The following is a 22954-nucleotide window of genomic DNA, read 5'->3' as shown; positions in this document are numbered from 1 at the left end:
CAGAGCTTCCCGTGCCAGCTGGTGAGAAAGTTCCAACCACTCTCTGATTTGCAAGACATAGAGCAGAGGGAAACTGACAGTATCGTTGTCGGGCAGCGTACAAGCCATCAAGTCGCCTGTGGAGTCTTCCTAGGGCGAGCCTTGGCAGCACAGCTGATGCAAGTGCAGCACCACAGTGTGACATCGATTTTCATGTCATATCAAAAGTACCTGGTCTTAAGGCCCCAAAGTGACCACCCACTGGCCCTCCATGCATCTGTGCCATTACAAAGGTACGGTATGGATGCTGCAGCAGGATTTGTGGGTAAAACACCTTTCTCTTGGCCCAGTAAAACTTCCTCAGTATGACCCATCCCTCTGATAGAGCCATTTCCACTGTGCCCAGTAGGCTTTGGTGGCGGAGCTCCAGGGTGCTCAGTCTATGTCGGTCGGTTCCACCCTTCCTCAAATCACTTGCACACGGGCGCTATGTCAAGGTCAGTTGTTTCTGCCACTTTCAGCTGCTCTTGGGTCCAACCCCTGAACAAATCAGTCTGAGGTGACTCACTCAGCCGGTTGACACTTGAGTGAAATAGGAGGTGGTCATAACTGTTATTGCTGAGAATGTCGACTACCCTCACTAGGGTTTGCTCTGGGGTTGTTGTGAGGAGGACCCCTTCTGTTGGACAGTCTGTCAGACTACACTGTACCTCCTTGTGCTGCTGTTGGTTGCTGCTGGAGTCGGGCTTGGGCATGGTGCAGGGACATGAGCTCCTGCACAGTCTCCTGGACAAGGCGTCAGCTTTTTTGGTGAAGCCTGCCTGGCAAGTGGAGCACTGGAAGTCATATTCCGTTAGTTTCTCCAACCAGTGGGCAAATTGTCCCTCTGGCTCCCTCAGCTTGGCTAACCAGCACAGGCTGCTGTGGTCGGTTCGAACAGTGAACGATCTCCTGAGCAGATATTGTCTGAAGTGAGAAGTGAACTCCACTAACGCCAGGAGCTCCTGTCTGGTGGTGCAGTAGTTTTGCTCCATAGAGGACAATCTCCTACTCCCAGAAGCCAGCTCTCTCTCCTTATCTCCCTGCATTTAGGAGAGGACTGCCCCAATCCCCCAGTCACTAGCATCAGTGTCCAAGAAGAATTCACCACTGTGAAAGGGCACTGCACAGGCACTGATGTGAGCCAGGCTTTCAGTTCCTCGAATGCCTCCTGGCACTCGACTGTTAAGTTAAAATGTGCATGCTTTTTAGTGAGTACATGGAGCAGTTTAGCCCATGTGGCAAAATCCTCAACGAAATGTTGGTAGTAGAACGCCAAGCCAACAAACTGGCGCACCTCTGAGATGCTCTGGGGGGTAGGCCACTCAACCACCTTTTGCACCTTCTGGGGGTCGGTAGCAATGCCTTTGGCCAAGACAACGTGCCCCAGGTAGGAAACCTGCTCCTGGAGCAAACAGCGCTTGGATGGTTTCAACTTTAGGTTGGCTCCATACAGCCTGTTGAACACCTGACTTAGCCACTCCAGCATTTGGGTGATGTCCTGCCCCAGGACTATGATGTCATCAAGATACACCAGGCACGTCTCCCACTGTAATATGACCAGGACATGGTCCATAAGCCACTAGAATGTGGTCAGCACATTACAGAGTCCAAAAGGCATCACGTTCCACTCAAAAAGTCTCTTACGGGTACAGAAAGCAGGGGTCTGTAGTCCACAAATAGACGTGGGCTCTGGTCCTTCTTCTGCACCATCACGATCGGTGCAGCACAGCTGCTGTATCAATCTGTTTGTCTCTGGCCATTTTGCGGGGTTGCTGCCTCATCGGTGGCCCAGGGGTAGTCAGGATGTCGTGTTGCACAAGGCGGATGGGGCCGAAGTTGGTGGGCCCGGTAAAGAAGACATCATCAGGCTCATACAGCTTTCCGAGTACAGGACCTGCAGGTGGAGAGTACAGAAGCAGAGGCGTGGTTAACAAGTTCAGGAGCTGTTGGGACTTTGAGAGACTGAGGCGCTGCCACTTCCAGCACCTTCGCTAGCTGAAGGACCCCGGCAAGGCCCCCTTCTTCAAGGTGACAGAGGTGGCACCAGGGTTGAAGACTCTGATGGAAATGTGGGCGGACTGTCGTGCCTGCACAACGACCCGGGCCACCAGGTCACAGTGTCCTTCAATGAAACACTTGATGGGGCTCAACAACAGGTCTCCATCAGTGGCAGGCCAGAGGTACACGGTGCCAGGCACTACATACTCACTGCCCAGTCCCAGCACTGTCCAGCATGCCACCCTGACAAAGTGCACCTCTGGTTCCAAGCCAACATTGCAGCAGGGTACTTTTTCCCCAAAGAGGGTTATTTCTCTGCAGCCGTCGTCCAAGCAGGCCCATGCTTGCAGCAGAAAAGGGTGCCCCAGGGTGACTTCGGTGCCCCCGATGGTGTCGGCTACAATGAAGTTCACAGTGGCAACGTGGCTCCCAATGTGTACTGGGATATCAACTTCTCCCAAGACTGGCAGGCTTTCTGGCCTGAGGGCCTGAAGGGTTCAAGTGATTAATGGTTGTATGGGGGTTCTGGCCTCGACAGAGAAAGCACTGACTTAGTGGAGGGGCAGCACACTCCTTTGAGCACCAGAGTCTAGCAAGACACAAATCTCCAGCCTGTGTATCATTACATGAACATGTCTCCTCTTCCTGGCCTTTAGCGCAGACGATGACTGTGCCCAGGTTAGATGCTGGTGTTGGCCCAGCACTCACAGTGTGCTGCTTAGGGCAGTGAGGAGAATTTGGGGCAATTTCTCTGAATATGTCCAATACCTGAGCAGTTGTGGCAGACGAGCTCTCCAAAGTCCTTTTTCCCCTGCCTATTATTTCCCTTGAGCTGCCATTGCTGGTTAGCATTGTCATGTACCATAGTCGCTCTGGCTCTTTACTCTGCTGAACTGTGTGCACCTGCCTGCATCAGCTGTGTGACTGCTTTGGCAGCCCTTCTGGTTGTCTCATACCAGTGGGCTATGTAGGCACCCGCCAGTGTGCGTGGCTGCTCCTCCAAGAGCTTTTGTATCATCTCTGCGTCAGCCAGGGCATTAGTGAAAGTCTCCACACCGATGGCCTTCAGCTCCCGCTCTGTACAATCAGCGTACATGATAGAAACCTTTTCATTGATGTCGTCTTGCATGCTGGGTTTCACCTGGCAACCTGATCTTTGTTTCAGTTCAATGCCGATGGCTGCTGCATGCTCTGAGCACGGCCCATAGGCGGCCTCTATCTCATCCACAATCCGCTGATAGCTCCACCGACCAGATCTTGGGTTCTTATGGACAATAGCCCCAGCTGCTCCAGTCAAATCTAACCTAAGCTGCACCACCATTGGTTTCTCTGACCAGCGGTTGGCCTGTGCGCAGCTTGCAAACTGGCAAACGGTCTTTCCATGCACCGGACCCATCAACTGTCCTGGCCGCAGTGTGAGAATCCTTTCCTGTTGTCCATAGAGTTCATAGTCACTACTGTTTGCAACACCATCACAGTGCATTGAACGTAATGAGCAGCTGCGTGCTGCAGACTTAGCCTGTCTCAGGTTATGTTAGCCATAATCACACAGCTTTTTTATCCACTCCTTGGTGGCAGTGCATCCCTGGACAGGGTGTAGTCGCAGCCCACGGCTTGCACTCAATAACTTGGTCCCACATGCTGGGGCTTACATGGGATGAATGGTGACACTGTCAATGGTGGGAACGGCGCTTGAGCCAGGGCACCTGGGGTGCTGCTGTCACAATAGTTACAGTTCATGGGGGTGAATGGGTTAACTAGCTGGTCACCGACAGTGAAAGCATAGGCTGTTGTTGAGTCATTTCCAATGCTATATAATGCTGGGCCAGGGTCTAAGGCTGTACCTCTGGTTGAGCTGTAATTCAGCTGAGATAAAGTCACAGACTCACCACATGCTGCTATTTGCTGGGCTGGCGATGTGGTGAGGGTGTTAGTATGCAGTGAGGACCGTGGAGTGAGCGGCCACGCCACATTTGGCTGCGATGTTGTTGTATGGGCTGCCATTTCATGTGTGGCTAATGTTAGCTCCATGCTAGTCACAAAGGGGTTGGTGTTATATACATTGTTGGTGTGTCCGCCAAAACGGGTGTGTGCTGATATTTGGGCTTATTACCTCGATGTGCTTCTTAACGGTACCGTCATCCCTGCATGCTGCCATTTCCTCTCGCTTGGCCCACTGCAGATTTTATTTTATTTTCCTCCCAAAGAATGAGATGTCCCTCGTTTCTCTTACTTGCAGAGTAGATCTCGGACGAGCCCCCAGTGTTACCTATCCAGTCTCACAGCCCCGAGCCGTAGTTGGGCGGCCACTGGTGTGACACTAGCTCACTTAGCATAACCTGGCTCAAAGCTGGTAACAAGCTTTGCAAAGAGTCCGGACCAACTGTGCGGTGGAGAATGGGGCGCTTTATTCCCGCGCCGCAGCAGACTTGATATATAACCTCTCTGTGATGCATCTGACTCTTCACTAACAGTGGTAACTTTTTCTTCTCCATCGGCATACAGCTATTTTCTGTTGCTATAGCTAAAAACACACACACACATTTTTCTGACTGGCAGTGTTTTCACACCACGTCACACACACAGATTACCCACAAAGCCACCTCTTTATAAGCGCAGCTTGGCTGCAACGCTGCTGAGAATCTGCTGATGTTCATGTTGAGATCTGAAACCTGAGTACAGATTTCCAGTGTGATGGTTTGAAACAAAAACTGAACTCAGGATGAAAAACTTTATGTTTTAAGTTCTCTGAATCAGAAACTGAGTGGAGACACCTACTGGTCAACCTGTGCTACTGCTTCCAGTCTGAGTCAGTAAAGTTTCATGGAAACGTATTTTCTCTCTGACTGATGGACAAAGATCGACCTTTAAAATAACAAAATGAAGAAGTTTCAAGGACGGAAAACTTAATTATTTTGAATATTAACCTTTGAGACTTTGAGAGAGGGAACACAATTATGTCAGTAAAAAGTCACCAAATCTGTTTGAATAAGTGGGAAATAAAGTTATTTATTATTCTTTAGTCATGCTGCTCACATCTCTGTTTCAGGAAACTCAACTTCTCACAATTAATAATATTAACATTTTCCAAATATGTACTTTTATATATTATACAGTTAAAGGAGTGTCTGAATTCGTGAACACAATAATATCAATAAAATAAAATAAGTTTCTAACTTTGCAGCAGCTGAAATGACCTGCATATTCAAAATCAAATGAACTCAAATTATGTAATCATTCCTCCTGTTCATACTGACCATTAGAAGATCCCTTCATAATGACCTTACAATAGAAGTGATGGAGGACAAAATCCACAGTCTGAAGCTAATATGAAGCTTCAGCGTCCAAATGAGTCAAATCAAGTAGATATCTTTCAACGTTACAGTCTTTTTAGTGCCAAAGTTCCTCTTTTTGTTACTATACTTCCACCTGCAGCTCAACAGGGAAACACTGTCCGAGGAAACACAAAGAGGGAATTTGATGCTAAAAAGACTGTAAATGTGTCAGATATCCACTTGATATGACTAACTCAGACTGATGAAGCTGAATAGAAGCTTCACACAGACTTTAAATGACTGTGTGGACACACTGTGGATTTTATCCTCCATCACTAACATTGAAAGCACATTTGAAGGATCTTTTAATATCCAGTATGAACAGGAGGAATGATTACAGCAAGGAAAACCTCTTTCACTGTTACTATGGACACCTGACTGCTGGTTTAACACAGTGGAGACATGGTGAACTGTGGTTTGATGCTGGTATATACTCCAACTGCCCTATGTTTAAGGTGTGACACAGACTCTATTCCATGAGAATAAATAAATATATTGTTATCTAAGCTGAAAGAAAACATGATGACTGGATTTTATTAGTTTTAACATTTTATCACAAATAGACTCAAAGTCTGTGATGAGAATCAAGTCGATTTAAATATTTAAAAAAAGATCTTTTAAGTGCAATTCAGTATTTTGCCTGTAGAAAACAAAGGCTGATCATTTTTGATAATTTCTTATCATCAGGAAAGAGGCCCAGCATGTGGAGGCTCAGTTACCCCAACTTTACTCTGATGAACTGATGAAGAAAGGAAGTTCATGTATGACAGTCTGCTGAACTAAACAACTATATATCAATTATTTTTCTTTCTGTTTTTTCTCTCCCTGTTTTGACCTACTTTTTATGTCTTTGTTGTATAAGTAAAATATGAGAACAATAAATATATTTTAAAAAGATCAGCACGAGGTGATCAGCGCCCCCCGGCGGCCTGGCTCTCTCCCCGGGTAACAGCGCCCCCCGGCGGCCTGGCTCTCCCCGGGTAACAGCGCCCCCCGGCGGCCTGGCTCTCCCCGGGTAACAGCGCCCCCCGGCGGCCTGGCTCTCTCCCCGGGTAACAGCGCCCCCCGGCGGCCTGGCTCTCCCCGGGTAACAGCGCCCCCCGGCGGCCTGGCTCTCCCCGGGCAGTGGGGGATTTCCTGGGCGGAAGAAGCAGAGGGGGTTTCCAGTGTGATCAGCTCAGTCTCCCCGCTGGATCTCTGCTCTGGATCCCGGATTTCTCTCTCCCAGGACTGGACCGACAGAACCCGCAGAACCCGGAGAACCCGGAGAACCCTGAACCCGGACCATGAGGAGTCCGCCTGCGGCCCGGAGGCTCCGAGGCAGCGGCAGGGTGACGGTTTGAATCCCGGAGAGAGCCGCCGAGCCGCCGAGCCGAGTGAGCTGTGGCCTGCGGAGGAGATTCATGTGAGTCCAACACTCAGCAGAACCCGATAGAACCTCAATAGAACCTCAGTAGAACCTGAAGCTGTTATTAAGATGATTGAATGTAAAACGAGCTTTATTGAACAAACCGCTAAGAAACAAGAAGCTAACGTTGTTAGCATGATCAGTGTTTACATCAAAGATGGTTTCAGACAAGAAGAAGCGAAAACACGGAGAACACATGATACATACATGATTCATACATGACACATACGTGATCAATAAATGTTTGTAAGATGAATAAACGACTGTAATTTGATGGAAACAGTAAAACTACAGTCAGACCTGAATAATCGATCTCAGACAGAAAGTGAAAGAAGATCAGACCTCATTTCAATCTAAACAAACAGCTGTGTCACAAACAATCACAAGTTGTTTTCATTGAAAGACACAACTTCCTTTTTAATTTGGTACCAAATATGTAAATCAAGTCCTTCTCAGTATAAAGCTGCACTCTGTTTCCCCCCAACATGACAGTTATTTATGTGATGATCAGTTTCTGCAGGATGACACATGACAATATAACTTCACAATTTTTCCTCTCTCTCTCTCTCTCTCTCTCTCTCTCTCTCTCTCTCTCTCTCTCTCTCTCTCTCTCTCTCTCTCTCTCTCTCTCTCTCTCTCTCTCACACACACACACACAGCATTTTCTTTTGGAAGAAACTTTATTATCGTAACTGTAAAAGTCGCCACAAACTGTACAAGCAGTTACGACAAGTTAAATCTCAAAGTCAGTAAATAGAAGCCTATTTATTTATTATCTATGTTTACATAATATGACATGAATAACTAATGATGCCAAACAATCAGAATAGTCAATGAGAGATGCGTCTTTCATAAAGAGTATCTGACCCACTACATCCTTCACTGGATAACACTCTGCTTTCAAAATACAACAGAAAACACCTGCACTTTGCACAGTATATGGAAAAAAACTTAAAATTTAAAATATATTCGGGGAAAAGTTGCCACAGTCCGGTCAGTCCTCCCCACCGACTCCAGCAACTGTCTCCCTCAGCGAGAGCCAGGTAGGTCCTGCTGCTTAGTGACACAGATTTATGGGATTTAACCTCATGATGTCTCTGTGGCTCCTGACGGCGATCTGATGGCTTCCATCAGATTGATTAGTCTGCAGAGCCATTCCTAGATCTGCAAGAGGAAACCCACGAAAAAATCACATATTTGAACATTAGCATGTACATTTTCCAGCTCTGGTTCATCAATGACAAAAAGAACCTGATTGGTGTCAGTTATTGATGACGACTGTTCAGCGTTCAGAGAGCAGCTGTTTCTCTTTAAATGTTTATAAAACCAGATCAGCTGCTGAGGAAAACCTCTCCACTGGAAACACTACGGTGTGTTTGTGTGTTTTTGTTACCTCATGGAGACCTTTTCTGTTATAAACACCTATCTTGTTGGGACCAGTAGTCCTCATGGGGACCAAAGCCTGGTCCTAATGAGGCAAAACGTCATCTACGAGCTCCTGGTGAAGGTTTGGCTTTAGGATAGCGAGGCAAGCTTATGTGTGTGTGTAGATGATGTTTTCATACTTTGAAATAGAAACTTTGTTCAAACTCTGATGTTGTTCTTTATGATGGAAGTCTGGTGAGAATATTCAGCCTCTGTTGAGCCTCGTTCAGCTTTTTAAATGTCAGTTTCAGTTCAAAGCTTTTTACTGACTTTATAAACAATTTCAGCCACACAAACACATTAAACACGTTTAATATGTTAAAACATATTTTTAACATATTTAAATGTTTGGTGTCTCATCTTGGGACTCTTGTTTTAGCTGTTAATTATCTCATTAACAGGTCATGTCAGCGGGGAGGAGTGCTGACGGGAGGGAGGTGCAGATTCCCCTCCAGCAGGTGGCGCCCTCCCTGGCCCCGCCCTTATCCGTGGCTCCTCCTATCACCCCACCTCCTCACAGACCAGCCAATCCCTGGCCTCCTAGTGATTCTGCTCCTCCACAAGGTAAACACCTCCTCCATCATCGTCAGCTGGACCCTGCACTGTGATTGGCTGAGAGTTCTGTTGATTCATTGGCTATATTCAAGAGCCTGATGTGTTCTAACCAATCAGCAGCTTCATTTGTTCTAACCAATCAGCAGCTTCATGTGTTCTAACCAATCAGCAGCTTGCAAAGATAAGTGGGCGTGGCTATTCTCAGAGTCAAGAATCTGTGTAATTGAAGTTTGTTTTACAGATTTCCTCCTTTATTACTGAACCTCTGAAGGCCAAACACACTGGAAGCGTCTCTCTGTTGTACGTCTGTTATGCACTAAAAGCATTATGAGGCCCGTCAAACTGTCTTGACGCCCCAACTCCGACCTTGTTTCCATTTTGGAGCATCAAATGAGGAACCAGCGACCAAAGCCGTCACTAACAATAATAAATACCATTAGTATGACTTCCAGATGGATTCCAGCAGGTGTGCAGTTGATGACTGACGTCAGATCTGCTGTTTGTGTGTCCAGGTGTGCCTGCAGGTTTCCTGCCTCTTCACGGAGGATTCAGAGATCACTTTGTAGAGACTCCAGAGGCCAAATACTGCTGTGAGGCCTGCAGGCTGGTCCTGTGTCAGCCCCGCCAGACCGAGTGCGGACACCGCTTCTGTCAGAGCTGCATCAACGACATCCTCAGGTGAGCCAGACAGGTGGACATGTGGAGAGAGACGGACACACCTGGACAATCTGTCTGTCCTACATCACCTGTCAGTTGGTAGAATAAACCCGACTCTCTTTATGTTCTGGTGTTTCTGCTGCCGTGTGATCACCTGTACAGGTGTATACAGGTACACTAACCGATAAATACTGCCAGTCAATCAGGTCACACCTGGTTCTCCTCAGCCTGCGCAACCACTGCAACAGTAAGTCCACCTGGACACATGAAGGTGCGACAGGTGTAGACCAGGTGTCACAGGTCCAGCAGGTGTCACAGGTCTGACAGGTGTCACAGGTGTCACAGGTGTCACAGGTGTCACAGGTGTAGAGCAGATGTCACAGGTGTAGAGCAGATGTAGAGCAGGTGTAGAGCAGATGTCACAGGTGTAGAGCAGATGTAGAGCAGGTGTAGAGCAGGTGTCACAGGTGTAGAGCAGGTGTAGAGCAGGTGTCACAGGTGTAGAGCAGGTGTAGAGCAGGTGTAGAGCAGGTGTCACAGGTGTAGAGCAGATGTCACAGGTATAGAGCAGGTGTAGAGCAGGTGTAGAGCAGGTGTAGAGCAGGTGTCACAGGTGTAGAGCAGATGTAGAGCAGGTGTAGAGCAGGTGTCACAGGTGTAGAGCAGGTGTCACAGGTGTAGAGCAGATGTAGAGCAGGTGTAGAGCAGATGTCACAGGTGTAGAGCAGATGTAGAGCAGGTGTAGAGCAGGTGTCACAGGTGTAGAGCAGGTGTAGAGCAGGTGTAGAGCAGGTGTCACAGGTGTAGAGCAGGTGTAGAGCAGGTGTAGAGCAGATGTCACAGGTGTAGAGCAGGTGTCACAGGTGTAGAGCAGATGTAGAGCAGGTGTAGAGCAGGTGTAGAGCAGGTGTCACAGGTGTAGAGCAGATGTCACAGGTGTAGAGCAGATGTCACAGGTGTAGAGCAGGTGTCACAGGTGTAGAGCAGGTGTCACAGGTGTAGAGCAGGTGTCACAGGTGTAGAGCAGGTGTAGAGCAGGTGTAGAGCAGGTGTCACAGGTGTAGAGCAGGTGTCACAGGTGTAGAGCAGGTGTAGAGCAGGTGTAGAGCAGGTGTCACAGGTGTAGAGCAGATGTCACAGGTGTAGAGCAGATGTCACAGGTGTAGAGCAGATGTCACAGGTGTAGAGCAGGTGTCACAGGTGTAGAGCAGATGTAGAGCAGGTGTAGAGCAGGTGTAGAGCAGGTGTCACAGGTGTAGAGCAGATGTCACAGGTGTAGAGCAGATGTCACAGGTGTAGAGCAGGTGTCACAGGTGTAGAGCAGGTGTCACAGGTGTAGAGCAGGTGTAGAGCAGGTGTAGAGCAGGTGTCACAGGTGTAGAGCAGGTGTAGAGCAGGTGTCACAGGTGTAGAGCAGGTGTCACAGGTGTAGAGCAGATGTCACAGGTGTAGAGCAGATGTCACAGGTGTAGAGCAGGTGTCACAGGTGTAGAGCAGGTGTCACAGGTGTAGAGCAGGTGTAGAGCAGGTGTAGAGCAGATGTCACAGGTGTAGAGCAGGTGTCACAGGTGTAGAGCAGATGTAGAGCAGGTGTAGAGCAGGTGTCACAGGTGTAGAGCAGGTGTAGAGCAGGTGTAGAGCAGGTGTCACAGGTGTAGAGCAGGTGTCACAGGTGTAGAGCAGGTGTCACAGGTGTAGAGCAGATGTAGAGCAGGTGTAGAGCAGGTGTCACAGGTGTAGAGCAGATGTAGAGCAGGTGTAGAGCAGGTGTAGAGCAGGTGTCACAGGTGTAGAGCAGGTGTCACAGGTGTAGAACAGGTGTCAGACTGTTTACTCTTGAATCAGTAACTCTGTGTGTGTGTGTGTGTGTGTGTGTGTGTGTGTGTGTGTGTGTGTGTGTGCGTGCATGCGTCCTGCAGTCGTCCTAACCCAGTGTGTCCAGCTGACATGGAGCCGCTGTTCAATAACAAGGTGAGCAGGGAGTGACATCAGCATCAGTATTGATTGATTACTGATCAGAGAGTGAATCACAGAGTATTGATCAGTGTGTTTGTTCCAGATCTTCAGAGACGTTTGCTGTCATCGGGAAATCATGGCACTGAAGGTTTATTGTCGCAGTGAGAACAACGGCTGTCAGGAGCAGATGAGTCTGCAGCAGATACCTGTGAGCAATGACAGCATACACTGTTAACATGGCAACAGAATCCTGCTCTCTTATTGGCTGTCAGGTGTCTCATTCAATGATTTATGTTGGACACCTCATCGTTAAAACAGCTTTCTATATCAAAAGCCAGCGATCTTGACTTCATTACATTAGATTAGATTGCTCACATATATACATATATAAAACTCTATATAATTCTCTCACTTGTCTCACCTGTAGGACCACCTGAACGTGTGTCCGTTCTTTGAGGTTCCGTGTCCATTGGGTAAATGTAAAGAGCGAATGATGAGGAAGGAAATTCCTGACCACCTGAACTGGAAATGTAAACACAGAGAGACCACCTGCGACTTCTGCATGACCAAGATGCCTCTGACTGACCTGCAGGTAACCCATGACATCACTGCTGACATCACTGCAGGTGTGGTGCAGCTGTTGTTGTGATGGAGCTACAGTATAAATAAAGTTTGAATGATGATGTTAAAGCATGTGTGTTGTCAGAAACATAAAGAGACGGTGTGCCCGGCGTTCCCGGTGTCGTGTCCAAACCTCTGCTCGTTCACCTCACTGCCGCGGAGCGAGGTACACCTTACCTGTTCACCAATCACAACACTCTCCAGGTGTTTGCTACTGTTAGTACTGATCATATTGATTGATGTGTTTCAGCTCTCCAGTCACCAACACGACTGTCCCAAAGCTCAGGTGAGCTGTCAGTTCCATCGCTACGGCTGCACCTTCAAGGTAACTCCTCCCCCTCAGTGTGACCTGTACATACTACATAATGTGTACTCCGTTAATGTATGTACTGTGTGTACGTCATGTACTGCGGTAATGTGTGTTTCAGGGTTTGAATCAGGACATGAGGCAACATGAGTCTACCTTTGCAGCTGAACACCTAAGAATGATGGTTAACAGAAACGCCTCCTTAGAGAACAAGGTAATCATAGCAACCAGACCAAAGAAACCACAGCAGCAGAAGGTGCAGTGTGAGTATATCTGACAGATCTGACTCGTGTGTGTGTGTGTCTGTCCAGGTGGAGGATGTTAAAGGTGAGCTGCTGGACAGGTATAAGGTGCTTCCTGCTCTCAGCAGTCGTCTGTCTGAACTGGAGAACCAGAATGATGAACTGAGAGAGAAGAACCGCCAGATGGAGCAGAAACTGGCCACCATGCAGGTAACAATACTACAAAGTACTTATGGTGCTACTACATACTAGTAATACTACTACATCATGCTACAGTATGCAAATGTTAGTAATATTACACTCTCTCTGCAGAAACTGATGAGCTCTCACTCAGAGAAGCTCCTGGAGGTGGAGCTGGAGCTGCGTTCTCTCCGTCTGCTCAGAGACGAGGTGGAGAACCTTCGAGGAACGCTGGAGAACGTCCGGACAAGACTGAACACTCTGGAACAAGGAGGACGCAGCGGAGCTGGATCCACGACACACACTCTGGGTGAGAACACACACACACTGGGGGGGGGACTAGTACTACAGGTAGAGGGACTAATTACAGCAGTTAAGGGACTAGTTACAGAGATAGAAGGTCTAGTTACAGAGTTAGAGGTATTAGCCAGAGAGGTAGACGGACTAGTTACAGTGATTGAGGGTCCAGTTACGGAGGTAGAGGGACTAGTTGCTAGTTACAGAGGTTGAGGGTCTAGTTACAGAGTCAGAGGTATTAGCCACAGAGGTAGAGGTCTGGGGACTCACACATAGGCACTATCAATAATTAATACAGTAAATCAATAATCAATATCTATATCTTTCCAGCATCCCTTGAGACTCAGCTGAATCGCCATGACGACATGCTGAGTGTGCATGAGATCCGATTGGCTGACATGGACCTGCGTTTCCAGGTGCTGGAAACAGCGAGCTACAACGGGACACTGATCTGGAAGATCCGTGACTACAAGAGACGGAAACAGGAAGCGGTGGCAGCAAAGACATTGTCGCTGTACTCGCAGCCATTTTACACCGGATACTTTGGATACAAGATGTGCGCTCGCGTCTACCTGAACGGAGACGGCATGGGCAAGGGGACGCACCTGTCCCTGTTCTTTGTGGTGATGAAGGGGGAGTATGACGCCCTGCTGCCGTGGCCCTTTAAACAGAAGGTACCCAGAGTTTATTGACTGATTACTGAATGGTATATCATATCGTAAGTGGATCTTTTTCTTGTTTTGGAGCCACAGTGATGTTGACAGACCTGACACTCGTGTCTCTGTCTCTCCATCAGGTGACTCTGATGCTGATGGATCAGGGTCCATCCAGGAAACACCTGGGTGATGCCTTTAAGCCGGATCCAAACAGCAGCAGCTTCAGACGTCCAGCAGCAGAAATGAACATTGCCTCTGGCTGTCCTCTCTTTGTGTCCCAGAGCGTCCTGGAGACCGGCAGCTATATCAAAGACGACACCATCTTTATCAAGGTAGGCACACGCAACATCTTCTTCTCCTTCTATTCAGTTTCATTTTACATTAAATTCATTTGACTTTGTTTTTGTCCAATATCACTAATATATGCATCCAAACTCAAAAGCAAGAAAGGTTACAAGTCATCAAAAATTGTGTAACAGTGCAGAGGTAGAGGGACTAGTAACAGAGGTAGAGGGACTAGGTTCAGAGGTAGAGGGACTAGTAACAGAGGTAGAGTGACTAGTAACAGAGGTAGAGGGGCTAGTTGCAGAGGTAGAGGGACTACTAACAGAGGTAGAGTGACTAGTAACAGAGGTAGAGGGACTAGTAACAGAGGTAGAGGGACTAGTAACAGAGGTAGAGGGACTAGTTGTAGAGGTAGAGGGACCAGTAAAAGAGGTAGAGGGACTAGTTGTAGAGGGACTAGTTGCAGAGGTAGAGGGACCAGTAAAAGATGTAGAGGGACTAGTTGTAGAGGGACTAGTTGCAGAGGTAGAGGGACCAGTAAAAGAGGTAGAGGGACTAGTTGTAGAGGGACTAGTTGCAGAGGGACTAGTTGCAGAGGTAGAGGGACCAGTAAAAGAGGTAGAGGGACTAGTTGTAGAGGGACTAGTTGTAGAGGTAGAGGGACTAGTTGTAGAGGGACTAGTTGCAGAGGTAGAGGGACTAGTAACAGAGGTAGAAGGACTAATAGCAGAGGTTGAGGGTCTAGTTATAGAGGTAGAGGGACGAGTTGCAGAGGTAGAGAGACTAGGTACAGAGGTGGAGGGACTAATTGCAGAGGCAGAGAGACTAGGCACAGAGGTAGAGGGACTAGTTGCAGAGGTAAAGGGACTAGTTACAGAGGTAGATGGACTAGGTACAGAGGTAGAGGGGCTAGTTGCAGAGGTAGAGGGACTAGTTGCAGAGGTAAAGGGACTAGTTACAGAGGTAGAGGGACTAGGTACAGAGGTAGAGGGACTAGTTGCAGAGGTAGAGAGACTAGGTACAGAGGTAGAGGGACTAGTTGCAGAGGTAAAGGGACTAGTTACAGAGGTAGAGGGACTAGGTACAGAGGTAGAGGGACTAGTTGCAGAGGTAGAGAGACTAGGTACAGAGGTAAAGGGACTAGTTACAGAGGTAGAGGGACTAGGTACAGAGGTAAATGGACTAGTTAAAGAGGTAAATGGACTAGTAACAGAGGTAGAGGGACTAGTAACAGAGGTAGAGGGACTAGTAACAGAGGTAGAGGGACTAGTTGTAGAGGTAGAGGGACTAGTAACAGAGGTAGAGGGACTAGTTGTAGAGGGACTAGTTGCAGAGGTAGAGGGACCAGTAAAAGAGGTAGAGGGACTAGTTGTAGAGGGACTAGTTGCAGAGGTAGAGGGACCAGTAAAAGAGGTAGAGGGACTAGTTGCAGAGGGACTAGTTGCAGAGGGACTAGTTGCAGAGGTAGAGGGACTAGTTGCAGAGGTAGAGGGACCAGTAAAAGAGGTAGAGGGACTAGTTGTAGAGGGACTAGTTGCAGAGGTAGAGGGACTAGTAACAGAGGTAGAAGGACTAATAGCAGAGGTTGAGGGTCTAGTTATAGAGGTAGAGGGACGAGTTGCAGAGGTAGAGAGACTAGGTACAGAGGTGGAGGGACTAATTGCAGAGGCAGAGAGACTAGGTACAGAGGTAGAGGGACTAGTTGCAGAGGTAAAGGGACTAGTTACAGAGGTAGATGGACTAGGTACAGAGGTAGAGGGGCTAGGTACAGAGGTAGAGGGGCTAGTTACAGAGGTAGAGAGACAAGGTACAGAGGTGGAGGGACTATTTACAGAGGTAGAGAGACTAGGTACAGAGGTACAGGGGCTAGTTGCAGAGGTAGAGGGACTAGTTGCAGAGGTAAAGGGACTAGTTACAGAGGTAGAGGGACTAGGTACAGAGGTAGAGGGACTAGTTGCAGAGGTAGAAAGACTAGGTACAGAGGTAAAGGGACTAGTTACAGAGGTAGAGGGACTAGGTACAGAGGTAAATGGACTAGTTGCAGAGGTAGAGGGACTAGTTGCAGAGGTAGAGGGACTAGGTACAGAGGTAGAGGGGCTAGTTACAGAGGTAAATGGACTAGTAACAGAGGTAGAGGGACTAGTAACAGAGGTAGAGGGACTAGTTGTAGAGGTAGAGGGACTAGTAACAGAGGTAGAGGGACTAGTTGTAGAGGGACTAGTTGCAGAGGTAGAGGGACCAGTAAAAGAGGTAGAGGGACTAGTTGTAGAGGGACTAGTTGCAGAGGTAGAGGGACCAGTAAAAGAGGTAGAGGGACTAGTTGCAGAGGGACTAGTTGCAGAGGTAGAGGGACTAGTTGCAGAGGTAGAGGGACCAGTAAAAGAGGTAGAGGGACTAGTTGTAGAGGGACTAGTTGTAGAGGTAGAGGGACTAGTTGTAGAGGGACTAGTTGCAGAGGTAGAGGGACTAGTAACAGAGGTAGAAGGACTAATAGCAGAGGTTGAGGGTCTAGTTATAGAGGTAGAGGGACGAGTTGCAGAGGTAGAGAGACTAGGTACAGAGGTGGAGGGACTAATTGCAGAGGCAGAGACACTAGGTACAGAGGTAGAGGGACTAGTTGCAGAGGTAAAGGGACTAGTTACAGAGGTAGATGGACTAGGTACAGAGGTAGAGGGGCTAGTTACAGAGGTAGAGAGACTAGGTACAGAGGTGGAGGGACTAGTTACAGAGGTAGAGAGACTAGGTACAGAGGTGGAGGGACTAGTTACAGAGGTAGAGAGACTAGATACAGAGGTACAGGGGCTAGTTGCAGAGGTAGAGGGACTAGTTGCAGAGGTAAAGGGACTAGTTACAGAGGTAGAGGGACTAGGTACAGAGGTAGAGGGACTAGTTGCAGAGGTAGAGAGACTAGGTACAGAGGTAGAGGGACTAGTTGCAGAGGTAAAGGGACTAGTTACAGAGGTAGAGGGACTAGGTACAGAGGTAGAGGGACTAGTTGCAGAGGTAGAGGGACTAGTTGCAGAGGTAGAGAGACTAGGTACAGAGGTAGAGGGGCTAGTTACAGAGGTAGAGGGACTAGTTATAGAGACTAGGTACAGAGGTAAAGAGACTAGGTACAGAGGTAGAGGGACTAGTTGCAGAGGTAGAGGGACTAGTTGCAGAGGTAGAGTGACTAGTTGCAGAGGTAGAGGGGCTAGTTACAGAGGTAGAGGGACTAGTTGCAGAGGTAGAGAGACTAGTTATAGAGACTAGGTACAGAGGTAAAGAGACTAGGTACAGAGGTAGAGGGACTAGTTGCAGAGGTAGAGGGACGAGTTGCAGAGGTAGAGGGACTAGTTGCAGAGGTAGAGGGACTAGTTGCAGAGGTAGAGGGACTAGTTGCAGAGGTAGACGGACTAGTTGCAGAGGTAAAGGGACTAGTTGCAGAGGTAGACGGACTAGTTGCAGAGGTAAAGGGGCTAGTTGCAGAGGTAGAGGGACTAGTTGCAGAGGTAAAGGGACTAGTTACAGAGGTAGAGGGACTAGGTACAGAGGTAGAGGGACTAGTTGCAGAGGTAGAGAGACTAGGTACAGAGGTAGAGGGACTAGTTGCAGAGGTAAAGGGACTAGTTACAGAGGTAGAGGGACTAGGTACAGAGGTAGAGGGACTAGTTGCAGAGGTAGAGAGACTAGGTACAGAGGTAAAGGGACTAGTTACAGAGGTAGAGGGACTAGGTACAGAGGTAAATGGACTAGTTGCAGAGGTAGAGAGACTAGGTACAGAGGTAGAGGGGCTAGTTACAGAGGTAAATGGACTAGTTGCAGAGGTAGAGGGACTAGTTGCAGAGGTAGAGAGACTAGGTACAGAGGTAGAGGGGCTAGTTACAGAGGTAGAGGGACTAGTTATAAAGACTAGGTACAGAGGTAAAGAGACTAGTTGCAGAGGTAGAGGGACTAGTTGCAGAGGTAGAGGGACTAGTTGCAGAGGTAGAGGGACGAGTTGCAGAGGTAGAGGGACTAGTTGCAGAGGTAGAGGGACTAGTTGCAGAGGTAAAGGGACTAGTTGCAGAGGTAGACGGACTAGGTACAGAGGTAGAGGGACTAGTTGCAGAGGTAGAGAGACTAGGTACAGAGGTAGAGGGACTAGTTGCAGAGGTAAAGGGACTAGTTACAGAGGTAGAGGGACTAGGTACAGAGGTAGAGGGACTAGTTGCAGAGGTAGAGAGACTAGGTACAGAGGTAAAGGGACTAGTTACAGAGGTAGAGGGACTAGGTACAGAGGTAAATGGACTAGTTGCAGAGGTAGAGAGACTAGGTACAGAGGTAGAGGGGCTAGTTACAGAGGTAAATGGACTAGTTGCAGAGGTAGAGGGACTAGTTGCAGAGGTAGAGAGACTAGGTACAGAGGTAGAGGGGCTAGTTACAGAGGTAGAGGGACTAGTTATAAAGACTAGGTACAGAGGTAAAGAGACTAGTTGCAGAGGTAGAGGGACTAGTTGCAGAGGTAGAGTGACTAGTTGCAGAGGTAGAGGGGCTAGTTACAGAGGTAGAGGGACTAGTTGCAGAGGTAAAGGGACTAGTTACAGAGGTAGAGAGACTAGTTATAGAGACTAGGTACAGAGGTAAAGAGACTAGGTACAGAGGTAGAGGGACTAGTTGCAGAGGTAGAGGGACGAGTTGCAGAGGTAGAGGGACGAGTTGCAGAGGTAGAGGGACGAGTTGCAGAGGTAGAAGGACTAGTTGCAGAGGTAGACGGACTAGTTGCAGAGGTAAAGGGACTACTTATAGAGGTAGAGGGACTAGTGACAGAGTCATATCTGTGTTTGATCGACAGGTTACCGTGGATACCTCTGACCTTCCTGACCCGTGACTGTCTGACCTTGCTGGTCTGAGATCAGATCACCTGTCCACGCCCCGCAGAGCAAAGGATGATGGGAAGGAAAAGTGACGATGGAGGAGGCTCGTCTAACTAAGAGCGACGCCCACAGAACAGAAGAAGAGACGGACAGGAAGCAGCCAATCAGAGTGAACTTTACAGAGTGTGGAGGGTTGGCCCTCCTCTGATTGGCGAATGGACTACAGAACAGAGTGTGTGTGTGTGTGTGTGTGTGTGTGTGTGTGTGTGCGTGTGTGCGTGTGTGTGTGTGTGTGTGTGGATGGATCAGTGTTACCGTGACATCACCATGGTGACAACTCTCAGTGCCAACATGGCCACCGGAGCAAGGACTTTGTTGCTGTTCATTACTGATGCCGTGCATCAAGCTTTACTTCCTGTTTATAACCTGTTTACCAAGGCATGCTGGGAAATCCACTGCAGCCACAGAGGAGCTCAGAAATCAATTAAGACCTGCAGGACCCATTAAGATCCACTAAAACCCAGTAGAATTCATCATAACCCAGTAAAGACCAGTAGAACTCAGTATAACCCAGTAAAGACCAGTAGAAAGCAGTAAGGACAGATTTTTGTTATTTTTCAAACGAATATTTAGTTTAAATGATTTTCTGTAAATGAAAGAACGATGTGTCTGAATTTTTGAAGATGCAGTTCATGTATGTATCTCTGCTATGATTGAGTTTCATTCACAGAAATGTTCCCAGACTGAAAAGAAGAATCAGAAAACAGCATTTATGTGTCAGCAGTCGTATTAGTGGGGCTGAATCCATCAGAGCAGCGCTGTGCTGTGACAGAAATACAGAGGGAATGCTATGACGTGAGGGTCAGACATCTTAAGTTAAGTGCTCTTTAACTTAAATAGATCCTGAGGAAATGATTCAGACAGAGAGACAATATTTATTTATGGTTTATTTCACACTGAATGTTCAACACAAAGTACAGAATGTTTCTCAGATAAGGTTTGTTCAGCAGCTCAGTTTGTTTCAGGAGGTGGACGATGGTTTAATGTGACTGATTACACCAGTAGAGACCAGTAGAAGATGCCAGTGTTCCTCTGTGGCCTCGGTGACTTCTTCAGTGTCCGTCGACAGAATTCATCCGACTCTTTTGATTCATTTGCACAGTTTGAATGTTTGTTAAAGTGTGAAAATAAAAACTGAAGGAAACACAGAAGAGAAGTTTGATCTGAGTTTTCTTCCGTCAGAGTTAACACGGATCATTTCAACAGTTTCACTTCTCTTTAAGGAGAAACAGTTAGAACCAGCACTGAACCTTCAAATAAACACCCTTTAAAGGAGAAATTATGGGATGTTCTTATGTCAAACACAAGAATCCTTTGAATTCCTTAATTCTGACAAAACAAAAACAAATTAAAAAAACGTTAATGAACAAATTAAATAAAATTCAAGGGGTATTGTTTTTCTTTACTATTAGTGTTATATTGGTCCTTTACATTAATACTGTATAGTTTAATCGCTTATAGGATAGTTATGGAATAGTTATGGAATAGTTGTGGAATAGTTGTGGAATAGTTGTGGAATAGTTGTGGAATAGTTATGGAATAGTTGTGGGATAGTTATGGGATAGTTATGGGATAGTTGTGGAATAGTTATGGAATAGTTATGGAATAGTTATGGGATAGTTATGGAATAGTTGTGGAATAGTTATGGAATAGTTATGGAATAGTTATGGGATAGTTGTGGAATAGTTATGGGATAGTTGTGGGATAGTTGTGGAATAGTTGTGGAATAGTTATGGGATAGTTATGGAATAGTTGTGGGATAGTTATGGGATAGTTATGGGATAGTTGTGGAATAGTTATGGAATAGTTATGGAATAGTTATGGGATAGTTATGGAATAGTTGTGGAATAGTTATGGAATAGTTGTGGAATAGTTGTGGGATAGTTATGGGATAGTTGTGGGATAGTTATGGGATAGTTATGGGATAGTTGTGGAATAGTTATGGGATAGTTATGGGATAGTTGTGGAATAGTTATGGAATAGTTATGGGATAGTAGTGGAATAGTTGTGGAGTAGTTATGGAATAGTTATGGGATAGTTATGGGATAGTTATGGAATAGTTGTGGAATAGTTATAGGATAGTTATGGGATAGTTGTGGAATAGTTATGGAATAGTTATGGAATAGTTATAGGATAGTTATGGGATAGTTGTGGAATAGTTATGGAATAGTTATGGAATAGTTATGGAATAGTTATAGGATAGTTATGGGATAGTTGTGGAATAGTTATGGAATAGTTATGGAATAGTTATGGGATAGTAGTGGAATAGTTGTGGAGTAGTTGTGGAATAGTTATGGAATAGTTATGGGATAGTTATGGGATAGTTATGGAATAGTTGTGGAATAGTTATAGGATAGTTATGGGATAGTTGTGGAATAGTTATGGAATAGTTATGGAATAGTTATAGGATAGTTGTGGAATAGTTGTGGGATAGTTATGGAATAGTTATAGGATAGTTGTGGAATAGTTGTGGGATAGTTATGGAATAGTTATGGGATAGTTATGGAATAGTTGTGGGATAGTTATGGGATAGTTGTGGAATAGTTATGGGATAGTTATGGAATAGTTATAGGATAGTTGTGGAATAGTTGTGGGATAGTTATGGAATAGTTATAGGATAGTTGTGGAATAGTTGTGGGATAGTTATGGAATAGTTATGGGATAGTTATGGAATAGTTGTGGGATAGTTATGGGATAGTTGTGGAATAGTTATGGGATAGTTATGGAATAGTTATAGGATAGTTGTGGAATAGTTATGGGATAGTTATGGAATAGTTATAGGATAGTTGTGGAATAGTTGTGGGATAGTTATGGGATAGTTGTGGAATAGTTATGGAATAGTTATGGAATAGTTATAGGATAGTTGTGGAATAGTTGTGGGATAGTTATGGAATAGTTGTGGGATAGTTGTGGGATAGTTATGGGATAGTTGTGGAATAGTTATGGAATAATTATGGGATAGTTGTGGAATAGTTATGGGATAGTTGTGGAATAGTTATGGAATAGTTATGGAATAGTTGTGGAATAGTTGTGGAATAGTTGTGGGATAGCTATGGAATAGTTATGGGATAGTTGTGGAATAGTTATGGAATAATTATGGGATAGTTGTGGAATAGTTATGGGATAGTTGTGGAATAGTTATGGAATAGTTATGGAATAGTTGTGGAATAGTTGTGGAATAGTTGTGGGATAGTTATGGAATAGTTATAGGATAGTTGTGGAATAGTTGTGGGATAGTTATGGAATAGTTATGGGATAGTTATGGAATAGTTGTGGGATAGTTATGGGATAGTTGTGGAATAGTTATGGGATAGTTATGGAATAGTTATAGGATAGTTGTGGAATAGTTATGGGATAGTTATGGAATAGTTATAGGATAGTTGTGGAATAGTTGTGGGATAGTTATGGGATAGTTGTGGAATAGTTATGGAATAGTTATAGGATAGTTGTGGAATAGTTGTGGAATAGTTATGGAATAGTTATAGGATAGTTGTGGAATAGTTATAGGATAGTTGTGGAATAGTTGTGGAATAGTTATGGAATAGTTGTGGAATAGTTGTGGAATAGTTATGGAATAGTTATAGGATAGTTGTGGAATAGTTGTGGAATAGTTATGGAATAGTTATAGGATAGTTGTGGAATAGTTGTGGGATAGTTATGGAATAGTTGTGGAATAGTTGTGGAATAGTTATGGAATAGTTGTGGAATAGTTGTGGGATAGTTATGGAATAGTTGTGGGATAGTTATGGGATAGTTGTGGAATAGTTGTGGGATAGCTATGGAATAGTTATGGGATAGTTGTGGAATAGTTATGGAATAATTATGGGATAGTTGTGGAATAGTTATGGAATAGTTATGGAATAGTTGTGGGATAGTTGTGGGATAGTTATGGAATAGTTATAGGATAGTTGTGGAATAGTTATGGGATAGTTATGGAACAGTTATAGGATAGTTGTGGAATAGTTGTGGGATAGTTATGGGATAGTTGTGGAATAGTTATGGAATAGTTATAGGATAGTTGTGGAATAGTTGTGGGATAGTTATGGAATAGTTGTGGAATAGTTATGGAATAGTTATAGGATAGTTGTGGAATAGTTGTGGAATAGTTATGGAATA

General features: G+C 46.0%; 1 protein-coding gene and 1 long non-coding RNA gene across 2 annotated transcripts; both read left to right on the top strand.

Annotated features, from left to right (window-relative positions):
- Positions 1-6399: 6399 nt before the first annotated feature.
- On the top strand, positions 6400-19989 carry traf3 (TNF receptor-associated factor 3). The gene is made up of 14 exons (XM_044375427.1): positions 6400-6759; positions 8589-8751; positions 9255-9420; positions 11319-11370; positions 11459-11563; positions 11783-11947; positions 12062-12142; positions 12227-12301; positions 12405-12497; positions 12595-12735; positions 12838-13015; positions 13333-13676; positions 13799-13990; positions 18757-19989. The coding sequence occupies exons 2-14, from the start codon at positions 8592-8594 to the stop codon at positions 18790-18792; spliced, it is 1788 nt and encodes a 595-aa protein (XP_044231362.1). The 5' UTR covers positions 6400-6759; positions 8589-8591; the 3' UTR covers positions 18793-19989.
- LOC122998503 lies at positions 9432-10039 on the top strand. Its single transcript, XR_006407442.1, has 3 exons — positions 9432-9726; positions 9763-9782; positions 9847-10039. It is a non-coding gene; the product is annotated as an uncharacterized LOC122998503 (long non-coding RNA).
- Positions 19990-22954: the final 2965 nt, after the last annotated feature.

The sequence above is a fragment of the Thunnus albacares genome, chromosome 15 (assembly GCF_914725855.1).
Source record: "Thunnus albacares chromosome 15, fThuAlb1.1, whole genome shotgun sequence".
Taxonomy (NCBI): Eukaryota; Metazoa; Chordata; class Actinopteri; order Scombriformes; family Scombridae; genus Thunnus; species Thunnus albacares.
Note: the sequence above shows the minus strand (reverse complement) of the source record. Positions and strands in the feature narration are given on the sequence as shown.

Bases quoted from the DNA above. Each gene is read 5' to 3' on its own strand.
- traf3 (XM_044375427.1), top strand. From the start codon at position 8,592: ATGTCAGCGGGGAGGAGTGCTGACGGGAGGGAGGTGCAGATTCCCCTC. The intron at 12,736-12,837 runs GTAACAATACTA...CTCTCTCTGCAG, and splicing joins AGAAACTGGCCACCATGCAG to AAACTGATGAGCTCTCACTC. The intron at 13,991-18,756 runs GTAGGCACACGC...TTTGATCGACAG, and splicing joins ACGACACCATCTTTATCAAG to GTTACCGTGGATACCTCTGA.